Genomic DNA, 16,368 nt, shown 5'->3' on the forward strand with positions numbered 1-16,368 from the left:
GGGCTTGACATAAGACATAGGATCAGCCTGCGGGAGGCAATAGCATGCAGCTTATGATTTTAGGTGGTAACTGCTTGCTAAGAGAATGTCAGCTTTGAGGATGTAATATTGTTTGGAAGTTAAACAAGAAACGTGAGGAGAAGAGGAAAGGAGCACTAATGTAATGGGTGTTCATGTCACGGGTGCAGACAGGGCCCCAGGAAAATCCATGCTGCACATGTGTGAGGATAAAAAAAAGAAAGCACTCTCGTGGACTTGTGCAAAGTTTTATTTAATCAACAGTGGTCGACGTTTCATTCCCTGTCACAAACCTTTCTCAAGACTTGCACAAGTCCACAAGGCTGCCTTATGTTCTATCCTCATACAAGCAAAGTTGACATTGCTCAAAGAAGGAAGGAATAAACCTCCTGGTTAAACAAATATGCCAAAGAGATACATGTTATACTGTACAGTAGTAGCATAAAAGAAAGAATTGTACAATCTGTCTAGTTAATATACATGTGTCCTGGAACAGGACTGTTTATTTCTCTGTATTTTTCCAGCTCTCAGGCTGCCAGCCCTCTCCAGCTAAAGTTACATGATTGTCCCTGCTCTGAAGCAGCCAGAGCTGTGTATATTGCAACATAGTTATATCTGCATGTTGTTATGCCCCTTAGTGTGTTCCTGTCTGACAGGAAAGTGTGTTTCCTTCTTTTCCTACAAGCAGCCTAAGTGAGTAGACACATCTTCCACTGCTCCCTCAGAAAGGAAATCCTTTTTACCTTCCCCTCAGAGAAGCACTTCTCATAGCAGAACACCTTCCTCTCATAGGTTATTCTCCTGACAAGAGAAATCTGCCAGCACAATTATTTCTTTTATATTTCTGTTAACTCCCCTCAATAAAGTTGAAGAAAATAGAAGGACTTTGTGTGCTTTAAAAGGGGACGAGTAAAGCTACATGGACTTACTCAAATGCTACATATGAGCCTGGGTCCAGAATAACATGTGTCTGGGGTTCTTCATCCATTGAGAATTCTTTTGTTGACCCATTTGAAAGTATCATAACCTATTACAAATCAACTCTTCTCCAGGACCATTATTCATACTAACTAGAACAATGTGATCAACATAAAGTTTTAGAAGAATACATAAAGCGGATCTTACTTTAGAAGAGTTAGCATTTTACTGAACATTACTTGCTAGGTCTACATAAAACAACTGTTGTCCATTCAGCTCTTTCAAATGTTTTGATGACTGTAGAGAAATGATCATACTTTGCCTCCAGCTCCAGGAGAAGAATCAATCATATCAATGCCCATGCAGTCATGGAGGATCTGCCCATTGCAGATGACATGTGGTATATAGACGTGTCCTTCAATGCAGCACTCAATAAACTCCATGTTGTTCTCAGTCAGTGTTCCCGTTTTATCTGTAAATATGTACTCAACCTACAGAAATAAAATTAAGAAAATGTCCTTTTCAGTATTCAGAAACGGAGAAAGCACTGGGGGGGGGGGGGGGAAAGGAAGTAACTATATATCGTTAATGACGGCTTTTTAACCAAATTCAGAATATGACAGGGGTTTGTTTACTATGCAGACTCTTATTTTAAAAAGGATCAAACATTTGTTCAATTACAATGGCAACAACCCCATCATTTGAAAACTGAAAAAGCTACTGTTAAGAACAGCTAAAGTAATTAGCAAGAGTGTAATCATTAGAACGATTCCAAACAGAAGGTGCTAATTATCTCCATATACTCATCTCTAACTTGATAGCAATGTCCCCACATATTTACAAACAGTGCACATACTGGCAAATAAATACCAGCTGGTTGTAATCATTACATTGCCCGTGTATAAAGCTCAATGTATTTGGTAAAGCTGAACCTTATCTCCAAGTATGGAGCACAATAAAAAGAGGAGGTTTTTGTCGTAGACCATTTACTGTGATTAATTGTGGACAGATTCATATAGAAAGAAATCATTAATTATTGTACATCACAGGTTAAAAAGTGAGCAACTAAATGCGGCGCTCTGATCTGGTTAAAATGTGATAATTACCCAAGAATACCCAGAATTGTATACACATTGCTATTAGATATTAATACCCCCCCATCCCCAAAAAATAGCTGTATATAAAAAAAATGATAATATAAAAAATGGAAGCTATTTCACGCCTTGCAGCACCCTATTAAGTATACAATTATAATTAAATACTTTTAAATCGGTACCTAGCTGATGCGACTCCAGCTCCTGGGCACCAACTAATTAACAGTTCCTCTGAAGGCCTCTGACTAATTAATCCTTTCTCAGCCCCTCCTCGAGGACACCAGGGGCTGCAAGGTCCGCTTCACCCCTTACCCAATGCTCTCTGTATCTTCAAGGGCCACTAACCTGAGCCCCAGAGGTTTTCGGGGAAAGTGGAGAGCCACAACGTCAGACTTCAGCCACAGAGGCATGTGGTAAATGGGGCCAGGGAGGCAAACTCAATTACCGATTTCTTTGGAGGAGGAAGGGAGGGGGGGGGGGGCAGAGGCCCTTGAAGTTTTATTTATCTTATTTGTTATGTGCTCCATTTAAAGGAACTATTTTATTAAAAATTGGAAGAAGGAAAGCATTTCTCAACCAACATTGAAAAAAAGCTTAGAAATCATTCCAAACACACAAAATAATAATAATAATAATAATAATAATAATAATATGTAGCCTCTAATAATAATAATCCCCAAAGGACAGGGCTTTACCTTATCATTAATGGCCTGGTCAGTTGAAGGCCCAAGGCAAAGGCAGTAATTGCCAAGTTATGCCCTGTCCCTTGGCGATTATTACTTAATTGATACAGACTCATCCTGCTGTCATTTTTACTTGAAAGCCATAGATGCATCTTCCTTGTATATGTTTACAAGCATGATATTTGCATCCAGTGATGCAGTTAAAGGCTGTGATGGCTGTTTAATGGGCCAACATGAGAGTTCTTCATAGATTAAATTCTAGTACACAGAGCTCTCAAAACACAACTTGAAAGCAAGAATCAATCTTGAAAGTGCTCATGAAGGGACCTATGAGGATTCAAAAGACTCATGTTGATCCATTGAAAGGTATTGCGAACTATGATAAATCTACACTTTATGATCTATATGATTTCTAGAACTTTTAACTAAACTCCCATGATATAAAATTATTTGGCAAATACACTATTTTATATTTTCATATGTAAACTTAGCTAAAAGATCCAGTGGCAGATTTATATAATGCAACCTCTGGAGACACAGGCAAACTACCACAGATAAATGAAATTCAGTGTTACGAAGAGCATCTAAACATGGAAATGCAGATGTGTCATATCTCTGTGCTCCTAGGCAAATATTTCTCTAGAAGTTTCACCTGTCCCAGCTCTTCATTCAGATCTGAAGTGTTCACAAGAGGACCTTCCCCTGTTGTCTCGTCAAACATTTCCTCATCCCAGGTGAGGAAATAGGAGCCCAGGAACTTCTGCATTTCCACTGTCACGTACATAGACACCGGGATAATGTAGTTGAAAAGGACCATGAAAGCCAGAAAGTCTGTGAATGCTCTGAGGAACTGAAAAGGCACACAACCGGACTTTTAAGACAATTAAAAATAAATAAAAAAAAGAATAAAAAATGCACTGATTAAGTGTGAATACATGTGAAATGTGATACTGTAACACGCCTATGCGTTTCACACTGCTCTGTGTATAATACAGATACAGTACACACGCTGCTCTGTGTATACTACAGATACAGTACACACGCTGCTCTGTGTATAATACAGATACAGTACAGTACACACGCTGCTCTGTGTATAATACAGATAAAGTACAGTACACACGCTGCTCTGTGTATAATACAGATACAGTACAGTACACACGCTGCTCTGTGTATAATACAGACATTGAATGGCTATTGGATTTTTATGACAACAACTCGCGATTGCCCACTTGAGTTTCTCGACGGTATTGCAGACAACGCTAAAATGCCCTTTTCTCATCCGGACAAAACGATAAACAAGCTGCGTGTTTAAGTCGGCACGATTCAAATAAATTGCGCGCCATCGCATGGGTATTCCGATCTACACAGCACGTTAAATGTTCGAATAACGGCCGCTCCATCAGTATATCATATCTTTCAAACGCTAATATATATGCTTTAATGCATCTGATATAAAGGTGCAGTTTTCCTAACCTGTGTTTTTTGCCCTTCCTTTTAGGTTGGGAAGCAAGGGGTCCCGGGAGCTGAAATGTGGTATTTTCAGCTCTGGGAATACCTACTACTGAAGTTATCACCTCCACAGCAAACAAAATGGAGGTTTAAATCTTCCACATCACGCAAGGCAACAGAAAGCATCATATGTTGCGACTTCCTAATGGCCAGCATGAAGCGGGGGCTTAAACAAAACAGGAAATACTGGCGGCATTTTTCCTGGTAGGTATATCGGGAACCATGAAACAAATCTGGTGTATCTCCCAGAACCCTCTGCTTCCCATCCATTTAAAATAAGGAAGGATGGGCTCAGAGTGTACCCTGCCCCATCAAAGTGAACTTACACAGTAGCCAGCTGTGGCTATATAAATTAGCTTATTGGTATATTAGATGTATGCAATATCTCTTCCAGTTTTAAAAGTCGTCATTTGCATGAAATAGGGTGGGAATTGTGAAACATAGCTAATAAATTCTTTAACCTGGACTATATGAGCGGATTTGCTTCATCACAGCAAAATAAATGTTTCCTTCCCACCCGTCACCCTGATGTAAGGAATCAGTTTAACAGTCTTGATTTCTATTCCCTTTATGGGCTAACGAAAGAAACTGTTATTAATTGTTGCCATTCCGAAAGCTCTACACGTACTGTATGTTATGTTTGGATACCAGGTATAATCTCTTGGTACCAGGTGAAATGGAAGATTTCAACCGGCCTGCAAGGTAACTGGGAGTATAAACTATTTCCCACAAATTTTTTTTTTACTCATCACAACAGGAGGGAACCGTAGGACAGAACCACATCTTCCCTGTTACCAGGGACTCTCCCATTCATAAAATATTCACCTGGGAAATTCAGGTTCAAAATGGGGCAGCTATTTGAGTACCGTCTCCCCTCCAATTTATGCAGGGAAAAAAACTGTAAAGTATAGGGTTGATTCCAAGAGGACTGCTTCGTGCTAATTAAAATGCAGCATTAATAATATTTAACATGCATACTATATTCCTGATTCCTATGGATGAACTAACTGAGCAATGTTTGCGGTGTAATAATACCATTGTTCAGGTAGTAGTGACTCATGAACAAAATCGAGATTTCCTGATTTTTAAATCAATGATAGCACCCACAGGATTACAATACTTTACAATAATTCCTTTAATTATTTATATATGAAAATAATTATACTGTATTTACAATTAAAAAAATAATAACATTAAAATGTTGGAAACAATTATATATATTCAATAGGTAAACTGAAATATTTGTGTTGCAACATTACTCTTTATACTTTTTTGTTTGCTATACTTTGTCCTAGAATATTTGTGCGATACACATAGAAGAGGAAACCCCCCCTAATCTTCCCTCCTTTCATCCAATTGCAGTAAAAAATATAACTGAGTCCCAGTAAAAAAATAATCTGCATTATAAGATTTCCCTGTACATAACTTTATTGTATGAAGTAATTTTAAAGCATAGACAACTTGCTCCAGAACTGAAGGTATTAAAGTCACATGTGACACCTATTTAAGATTATGAAACAATGGGTTGTACTGGTAGATCTGGTAGTAATCATGCAATTTTTTTACGGTTAGATTTGTGATTTAGACAATTAACTATTGACCTACTAGTGAGATACCCGACATACATCTCCAGATATTCCTTCTATTGGACTTTTCCATTAATATATATTATATATATATATATATATATATATATACAGCTCAACCCCCTTATAACGTAGTGCTTGGGGTCCAAAGAATCACATCGCGTTATAAGCGGATCACGTTAGAAATAATGTACAATTGTATGCATTTTATAATAAAGTATTTAAAATACCAATAATCGTGTTGTAAAGTATTCATAAATACGAAAATTGGGAGCCACGCTTGCATCGCGGATTCGCCTTGTAACGGATCGCGCTATAACGAGGTTGAGATATATATATACTGTATATATATATTATATATATACTGTATATATATATATATATATATATATATATATATATATATTTTATTTATCAATCCGTTCCTGTATTTCTTACCAAGTTTCTCTGTCTTTCAGGGTCAGTTTTTTGGTTGTACCAAGGTTCATCACGGGTAGACTCGCTCTGCCAAACATACTTAAGGACTGTATTAATTAAGGCTTTGCTGATCAGAATACAGAGGTACACAATAAGGAATGCATTCATTGACCTAGAAATAAAAACAAAATTTTTATTGCGTATCTGCTAATTTCAGCCCCAGAAAAGTACTTAACTGAAAGTACACAAATATTTTAAATACAAAACACAAATGTGCAAACACGATAAAAAAGCCCAATAGAATGAGCCTCTTTTATAACATTTACTGAGTAGGACTCTAAAGCACAGGACACTTACAGCATAAACCAGAGGTCCCCAACTCCAGTCCTCAAGGACCGCTAACCGTGCAGGATTTAAGGATAGACTCATTAGCACAGGTGGCCCAATCATTTTGACGGAACCACCTGTGCTCTAGCATGGGTATCCGTAAAACCTGCACCGTTAGTGGTCCTTGAGGACTGTGTTGGGGACCTCTGCATAAACCATCGTAAGAGGTTCCAGGAAGCCAGTATGCATCTACAGTTGCCATCTTAACCTCATTCAACACATTCCAGACAAATGTCCTTTCTAACCTTTAACCTTGCTGGTATGTGAATATTGTTCTAAATAGACATGTGCAAAACTGTGTTTGCAAAGCGTTTTGCGAGAAACTGCTTCACAAGATATTTAAGCAAGTTATGCAGGGCTAAAACAAAATATGGAAAAATCATTTGCCGTGATGCAGGAATCTGCAAGATTTTGCAACATTGAGATATCCAGAACTGGAAATAAAGCATTTGCTGGAGAAGAGAGTCCTGAGTTAACCTGGAAATAAGCTAAATTAAATATGCAAATAAGCTTGTAACTCAGGTATCTCCCCTGATTTGGAGGAGGTTGTTTTTTCTGTCTGTGGATCCAGTATCCGTGTTAAGTAGTTTAAATAAACATTTTTTAGCCAATTTTGCTGGTGAGTCTTAGTTTGCATGAGGAGCGGCTGTTTCCTGATCTCATCCTTACCAGCTGGAGAAGAGAGTCCTGAGTTAACCTGGAAATAAGCTAAATTAAATATGCAAATAAGCTTGTACCTCAGGTATCTCCCAACGTGTTGTATAGAGGTATACAAGTCAGTGGGTACTCTACTAAATAGGTTTCTCTGTCTCTCTCTTGGCAAAACCAAAAAAAATGCTTGCAAATTGTTTTCACGCAAAACCAAGGGCAAGCAATTTATTTCTACACTCAATCAACCATTGGAACAAGTGAGGCACATCCAGAACCGAAGTATTTAATATAATACAGAGCACTGAAGAGATTAATGCAATTATTTGCATTGCCCTAGCATGAAAGTGTTAATATATAGTGTATAACTCTATAGAGAATTACAGGGATTGATGCAGTGAATTACTACCATTATTATGGTTATAATAACAATAATATCAATATTACTTTTATAATTTATTTTCAAGCCAACATATTCTACTCCTAAATATAATGGGTAAGTGGTTCACTTTTTTCTCTCTAAGCCAAGACTAGTAAATTGCTTCGCATGGTTTCCATCATACATCATGCATGAAAACAGACTTTACTTTTCGACAGCTGATCTCTTCTGTGATTTTGACTGGTAATTTAATGCCATCTTGGTTTCCATGCCGGTGTATATTGCAACACCTAGAATACAAAGAATGAGTTAGTGGGGATTGTAATGTGAGACCTGTGAACAATAACATCTATATTGCATACAAGAGCCACAAATCACGATAACCAAAGCAGTGAAGGAATCTTCATATCATTCAAAGTAAAGATTTTCATGATATTCTTATTTACTTCTGCTATTTACTGTATATAGTGCTGCCAGCATACAGGGACAATATCTCTACCCCTCCATACTCTATAGGCTAATTTGTACAACTTGTAGCACACCTAGACAAAGTGATTTATACAAGGTCACCATGAACCTGCCGTGCATCTCAATCTTGTTTTTTTTTTTCAGTTGCACTTGCCACTTTTCCATAAAAATGTATGAGAAAACATATATTCAAACAGAAACATGCGTGTATTTTTAGAACACACACACGAGCACGCACACGCATTTAATCATTATGGCACCAGGTACGTGTCGGTTTATAATTGTTACAAACATTACAATTCAACGACAAAAAAATGGACTATTATAACACCACATGGAATAAGCGCATCAAGACATAAATGTAACACTGGGGAAAAGTAGTCCCTGACCTGAAGAGCTTACAATTGAATCAGCCCATAAAGAGACATGTAGAAACAATTAGAGTACATTTGGGTGCCTTGGTTAGTGTGTGATAATACTGTCGTTTACTGAGTAGTCATCATCCAGGACTATTTAAACGCTTTCTTTAAAGAAGTAATACAAGCTGCTTTTTGTTCCTTCCATTTTTTTTAATACAGGGATGAAGCAGGGGGTCTCCGGAGCTGAAAGCCGTTAATTTCAGCTCCTGGTACCCCCTACTTCCGGAGATACTTACCTCCGAAGGGAGTGCCGGTATCTTTGCAGTTTTCTGCTTCGTCGTCACTTGGGCCAATAGGATGCTGAACCTGATGATGTTGTGGCTTCCCATTAGCCTGTAGAGTGGCTACCGGCACCCCCTATGGAGGTAAGTACCTGCAGGACCTGAGGGGCCCCAGAGCTGAAATGTATGTGTTCAGCTCCGGAGAGACACCAGATTAAATTCTCTATTCAAAAAATGAAGAAAAATAAATAGACGCTCGGATTGCCACTTTAACAGGTGAGTTTTCCAATGTGTTTTGAAGTTAGGGAGAGAAGAAGATGTGGGTGCATATTGCGAGGGGGGATTTCCATGTAAAAAGGGTTCTAGGCATGAGAAAGCTGTAGTGACAAGGCCAGTAGAGAGAGGACAGGCCTGGGCAAAGCTTAGAGAGCGAGTAAGGGTATAGTAAGTATAGTAAGCAAGAGTCTAAACCGGAGATAATGTATAAGGAGGAGCACAGGAGGAGAAAGCCTTGAAAAAAGGAGAATAATTTTGTAATGAATGCATGAATGCAGAGTGTAATATGAGCCTGCAGAGAGTTTTGAGGAGGAGTGAAGCAGAGACTGATGGAGAGGAGGGTAAAGCTACTCTTACAGTGACATTCTGAAAAGATTGAAGGGTAGAAAGTTGAGAGGCAGGAAGGCCAGGAAGAGAAATGTTGCAGTAGTCCAGACAGGAGAGAATTGGGGCACATATTTTAGAGATGTTACGGACAAAGAAGTGTCAAGATTTAGCAATAGCATTAATGTGAGGGGAGAACAAAAGAGAAGAATCAAATATGGCATCTAAACACCCGGCTTGGGGAACTGTATTGTAGTGTTACTGACTTGAGACATGAGTAGCTCTTCACCATACATTATTTAAGTTATGGTGGTAAATAATGTGTGGTGAAGACCTACTCATGTCTCAAGTTGCAAAGCCAGTACCACCAACCTCACACTGATGAGACCCACAAGGTCGAAACAGTCTGTCTGTGAGTGGGTTATTGGCTTTGCATCTCATCCCAAGCTATGTTTAAAAGCTGTGTTTAAAACAGCATGCATGGTCTTAAGGTTTTAACCATGTAATGTGGTCTTGAGACAACAGGTGGCACTGTGTGCTCATTTGCATGTCATTTCCCAGAATCCCTTGCTGCAGTGGAAACATAGCATGCTAGGTGATAATGGTGAAAAGCATGGTTACAGACCTGTCTAAGACACGTGAATGTGCTCACAAGTAATATATATATATATATATAGGTAACAGAGCAGATGGCACACAAATACAGATGAGGACAGGTGCTTAGTCCCATATGAATGAATACAATCAAAGGCTCCTTACCAGGCAGACCAGAGAATCCAGGGAATCCAAAGCAGGCACAGCAAGGAAGAGACAGCACACTTGTTTGATAAAGGTCCTGTTTTTAGGACCGAAACGTTGGTGTTTTGTGCCTGCTTCACTAATACAATTCTTTTTGCTAACAAGTGTGCTGTCTCTTCCTTGCTGTGCCTGCTTTGGATTCCCTGGATTCTCTGGTCTGCCTGGTAAGGAGCCTTTGATTATATATATATATATATATATATATATATATATATATATATATATATATATATATATATACATGTAGAGGTATCAGTACCGTGTTAGCTGAGCTTCAATAATCAAAAAATAAATAGATGATACCGTTCTGTGGCTAACGAAATGCTTTTATTTGTGCGAGCTTTCGAGATACACTGATCTCTTCTTCCGGCGATGTTACAATGAATGAAGCAAGGATAACTTAAAAACAGTGTCTCTTGGAATGTTATCTGTGCTTGTCCTTCCCCCGGTGTGGATGTGTTTTATGGCTAGAGGTGTCAAAGGGTAACTGAAAGCAAGTGAAGAAAGAGTGTGTATGTGTATCAGTGTGAATAAAAATGAATGGAGAGCCCACAGTATAAACAGTGCTCTACACAAGGCTCCCGACTGACATTAAGGGCCTCATGCAGAGAGCATCGAATTTTCAAATTGGCGAATTTCTTAAAAAGTAGCTTTTTTGGAGAGTTTTATTCTCCATATGCAGAAAACTTCGAATTCTGCTATGTTTAACATGGATGCGTGTGGCGAGTTTAAATGGGAAAGATGCGCGCTTCAGAAATGTGTAAAGAAAAAATCGCGCATTTTTTGTCCCCTTTGCTATAGGCGGCGAGCGCCATCTTATTGCCAACTTTTCCTGGCGCGGCAAAAATGAGAAAATCGCGCCATTTTCCTGGCGCGAACAGCCGCTACATGCCGTTCGCGCCTCTCTGCATTCGGAGAGTTTTAAAAATGGCGAGATGGAGGTTCTCGCCAGCCGCGAGGCGAGTTTTAGAAATAGAAAAAAAAAATTGGCGCGTTTTTCGTAACTCGCCATTTTCTGCCGTTTTCTGCGCAAAATTGTACAAAAAATGGCGAATTTTGAAATAACGATGCTCTCTGCATGAGGCCCTAAATGTTTATCAGTTACAGAATGCACTTATTAGGCTCGCTACTATAATATGAGTACTTCAGTTGTATTTATTTTGAGTAAGACTAAAGAAAATGTATGGTTCTCAATACTTTTTACAAACAAAGAAAATGTGTGTTAGCTTGAGTCGTAAAAAACTAAATCCATGAGTGATTATATCAAACTAGTAAAATATTTGCCACTGTGCTACAGCTAGTCCTCGCTATCCAGTTTTTCACTTTACAACGAATGGCTTATCCAACACTTTACAATGCAACCCTATGGGCCATTTTTCGATGCAGGAATGCGTTATCCAACGCCTGAATGCGTTATCCAATGCTCACCGCTACTAATTAACATGGGACTCACTTTACAACGGTTTCACTATCCAACCCTACTTCCAGAACGGATTCCGTTGGATAACCGAGGACTGCCTGTATTCTATCTATCTGACAAGAAAGCTACAGGTACGCATGTATGTAATTCACTGCCTTCAAATAAGAAATCAGAGATCTTACAAAACAAATAGTTTGAGCCTATTCAAATTTAATTACAGACATGATACACATGGGTTAAGTTGACACAACTATTTTGCAGACAGTCTACCAATTTAATTAACTTGTAATGGTAACAATGCAAAAGCAATACCTAGATCAGTTAATACTCTTCCACCTGCTTGTAAAACACAAACAACTCTGAGCTACTGTATACAGTATGTCCTCGGATGAGGAAGCAATAATTGTTAGCATAGTTCTGCATAGTCGTTTTAAAATAATACACTCTTGGGTGCATATAAAAATGGTTATATATGACAATCTGGAAAACGAATAATATATTAGCCATGTCATTATTATAAATAATGGGAACAAACGGAAACACATTGAATATATACAAACACCATTATGACAAGCATACAGAAGGAGGTTATACAAGTGAGTTTTACATTGATAAATATAGCAATATTGTGACTCCATCCAAAATAAAAATGAACTATAAGAATTTCCAATCGGGAATTAGAGGCACGTGATTACGCATAGAATAAATGGAAAGGATTCCTATACATATGCCAGTTAAAGTGCCACTCTACGGGGTACTAATGGTTTTGCAAGAGGAAGCTATGTCAGTAAAGTGTAATAACTTCATAGTGAGTCAGTGATTACAACATGAGAGCTAGAAGCCACCGGTGCAAACATAGGTACTCATGGAAAATGTAGGCTCACTCTCAGATGAGTGTATAACTCCTGATATGGATCAGAGGGGGCTGTTAATTTCAGCTCCTGGTACCCCCTACTTCCGGAGATACTTACCTCCGAAGGGAGTGCCGGTATCTTTGCAGTTTTCTGCTTCGTCGTCACTTGGGCCAATAGGATGCTGAACCTGATGATGTTGTGGCTTCCCATTAGCCTGTAGAGTGGCTACCGGCACCCCCTATGGAGGTAAGTACCTGCAGGACCTGAGGGGCCCCAGAGCTGAAATGTATGTGTTCAGCTCCGGAGAGACACCAGATTAAATTCTCTATTCAAAAAATGAAGAAAAATAAATAGACGCTCGGATTGCCACTTTAACAGGTGAGTTTTCCAATGTGTTTTGAAGTTAGGGAGAGAAGAAGATGTGGGTGCATATTGCGAGGGGGGATTTCCATGTAAAAAGGGTTCTAGGCATGAGAAAGCTGTAGTGACAAGGCCAGTAGAGAGAGGACAGGCCTGGGCAAAGCTTAGAGAGCGAGTAAGGGTATAGTAAGTATAGTAAGCAAGAGTCTAAACCGGAGATAATGTATAAGGAGGAGCACAGGAGGAGAAAGCCTTGAAAAAAGGAGAATAATTTTGTAATGAATGCATGAATGCAGAGTGTAATATGAGCCTGCAGAGAGTTTTGAGGAGGAGTGAAGCAGAGACTGATGGAGAGGAGGGTAAAGCTACTCTTACAGTGACATTCTGAAAAGATTGAAGGGTAGAAAGTTGAGAGGCAGGAAGGCCAGGAAGAGAAATGTTGCAGTAGTCCAGACAGGAGAGAATTGGGGCACATATTTTAGAGATGTTACGGACAAAGAAGTGTCAAGATTTAGCAATAGCATTAATGTGAGGGGAGAACAAAAGAGAAGAATCAAATATGGCATCTAAACACCCGGCTTGGGGAACTGTATTGTAGTGTTACTGACTTGAGACATGAGTAGCTCTTCACCATACATTATTTAAGTTATGGTGGTAAATAATGTGTGGTGAAGACCTACTCATGTCTCAAGTTGCAAAGCCAGTACCACCAACCTCACACTGATGAGACCCACAAGGTCGAAACAGTCTGTCTGTGAGTGGGTTATTGGCTTTGCATCTCATCCCAAGCTATGTTTAAAAGCTGTGTTTAAAACAGCATGCATGGTCTTAAGGTTTTAACCATGTAATGTGGTCTTGAGACAACAGGTGGCACTGTGTGCTCATTTGCATGTCATTTCCCAGAATCCCTTGCTGCAGTGGAAACATAGCATGCTAGGTGATAATGGTGAAAAGCATGGTTACAGACCTGTCTAAGACACGTGAATGTGCTCACAAGTAATATATATATATATATATAGGTAACAGAGCAGATGGCACACAAATACAGATGAGGACAGGTGCTTAGTCCCATATGAATGAATACAATCAAAGGCTCCTTACCAGGCAGACCAGAGAATCCAGGGAATCCAAAGCAGGCACAGCAAGGAAGAGACAGCACACTTGTTTGATAAAGGTCCTGTTTTTAGGACCGAAACGTTGGTGTTTTGTGCCTGCTTCACTAATACAATTCTTTTTGCTAACAAGTGTGCTGTCTCTTCCTTGCTGTGCCTGCTTTGGATTCCCTGGATTCTCTGGTCTGCCTGGTAAGGAGCCTTTGATTATATATATATATATATATATATATATATATATATATATATATATATATATATATATATATATATATATATATATATATATATATACATGTAGAGGTATCAGTACCGTGTTAGCCGAGCTTCAATAATCAAAAAATAAATAGATGATACCGTTCTGTGGCTAACGAAATGCTTTTATTTGTGCGAGCTTTCGAGATACACTGATCTCTTCTTCCGGCGATGTTACAATGAATGAAGCAAGGATAACTTAAAAACAGTGTCTCTTGGAATGTTATCTGTGCTTGTCCTTCCCCCGGTGTGGATGTGTTTTATGGCTAGAGGTGTCAAAGGGTAACTGAAAGCAAGTGAAGAAAGAGTGTGTATGTGTATCAGTGTGAATAAAAATGAATGGAGAGCCCACAGTATAAACAGTGCTCTACACAAGGCTCCCGACTGACATTAAGGGCCTCATGCAGAGAGCATCGAATTTTCAAATTGGCGAATTTCTTAAAAAGTAGCTTTTTTGGAGAGTTTTATTCTCCATATGCAGAAAACTTCGAATTCTGCTATGTTTAACATGGATGCGTGTGGCGAGTTTAAATGGGAAAGATGCGCGCTTCAGAAATGTGTAAAGAAAAAATCGCGCATTTTTTGTCCCCTTTGCTATAGGCGGCGAGCGCCATCTTATTGCCAACTTTTCCTGGCGCGGCAAAAATGAGAAAATCGCGCCATTTTCCTGGCGCGAACAGCCGCTACATGCCGTTCGCGCCTCTCTGCATTCGGAGAGTTTTAAAAATGGCGAGATGGAGGTTCTCGCCAGCCGCGAGGCGAGTTTTAGAAATAAAAAAAAAAAATTGGCGCGTTTTTCGTAACTCGCCATTTTCTGCCGTTTTCTGCGCAAAATTGTACAAAAAATGGCGAATTTTGAAATAACGATGCTCTCTGCATGAGGCCCTAAATGTTTATCAGTTACAGAATGCACTTATTAGGCTCGCTACTATAATATGAGTACTTCAGTTGTATTTATTTTGAGTAAGACTAAAGAAAATGTATGGTTCTCAATACTTTTTACAAACAAAGAAAATGTGTGTTAGCTTGAGTCGTAAAAAACTAAATCCATGAGTGATTATATCAAACTAGTAAAATATTTGCCACTGTGCTACAGCTAGTCCTCGCTATCCAGTGTTTCACTTTACAACGAATGGCTTATCCAACACTTTACAATGCAACCCTATGGGCCATTTTTCGATGCAGGAATGCGTTATCCAACGCCTGAATGCGTTATCCAATGCTCACCGCTACTAATTAACATGGGACTCACTTTACAACGGTTTCACTATCCAACCCTACTTCCAGAACGGATTCCGTTGGATAACCGAGGACTGCCTGTATTCTATCTATCTGACAAGAAAGCTACAGGTACGCATGTATGTAATTCACTGCCTTCAAATAAGAAATCAGAGATCTTACAAAACAAATAGTTTGAGCCTATTCAAATTTAATTACAGACATGATACACATGGGTTAAGTTGACACAACTATTTTGCAGACAGTCTACCAATTTAATTAACTTGTAATGGTAACAATGCAAAAGCAATACCTAGATCAGTTAATACTCTTCCACCTGCTTGTAAAACACAAACAACTCTGAGCTACTGTATACAGTATGTCCTCGGATGAGGAAGCAATAATTGTTAGCATAGTTCTGCATAGTCGTTTTAAAATAATACACTCTTGGGTGCATATAAAAATGGTTATATATGACAATCTGGAAAACGAATAATATATTAGCCATGTCATTATTATAAATAATGGGAACAAACGGAAACACATTGAATATATACAAACACCATTATGACAAGCATACAGAAGGAGGTTATACAAGTGAGTTTTACATTGATAAATATAGCAATATTGTGACTCCATCCAAAATAAAAATGAACTATAAGAATTTCCAATCGGGAATTAGAGGCACGTGATTACGCATAGAATAAATGGAAAGGATTCCTATACATATGCCAGTTAAAGTGCCACTCTACGGGGTACTAATGGTTTTGCAAGAGGAAGCTATGTCAGTAAAGTGTAATAACTTCATAGTGAGTCAGTGATTACAACATGAGAGCTAGAAGCCACCGGTGCAAACATAGGTACTCATGGAAAATGTAGGCTCACTCTCAGATGAGTGTATAACTCCTGATATGGATCAGAGGGGGCTGTTAATTTCAGCTCCTGGTACCCCCTACTTCCGGAGATACTTACCTCCGAAGGGAGTGCCGGTATCTTTGCAGTTT

At 38.9% G+C, this 16,368-nt stretch overlaps 1 protein-coding gene across 10 annotated transcripts in view; it reads right to left on the reverse strand.

The window, feature by feature from the left end:
- Nucleotides 1-16,368, reverse strand: part of ATP11A (ATPase phospholipid transporting 11A) — a 273,658-nt gene that overhangs the window by 69,129 nt on the left and 188,161 nt on the right. For all 10 annotated transcript variants that reach the window (XM_075590677.1, XM_075590679.1, XM_075590680.1 and 7 more), the window contains exons 10-13: nucleotides 7,848-7,929; nucleotides 6,247-6,397; nucleotides 3,366-3,563; nucleotides 1,254-1,427 (exon numbers count right to left, since the gene is read on the reverse strand). In XM_075590677.1, coding sequence (XP_075446792.1) covers nucleotides 1,254-1,427; nucleotides 3,366-3,563; nucleotides 6,247-6,397; nucleotides 7,848-7,929 — 605 coding nt within the window. The remainder of the gene's footprint in view (nucleotides 1-1,253; nucleotides 1,428-3,365; nucleotides 3,564-6,246; nucleotides 6,398-7,847; nucleotides 7,930-16,368) is intronic.

This window comes from Ascaphus truei, chromosome 3 (assembly GCF_040206685.1).
Source record: "Ascaphus truei isolate aAscTru1 chromosome 3, aAscTru1.hap1, whole genome shotgun sequence".
Taxonomy (NCBI): domain Eukaryota; kingdom Metazoa; phylum Chordata; class Amphibia; order Anura; family Ascaphidae; genus Ascaphus; species Ascaphus truei.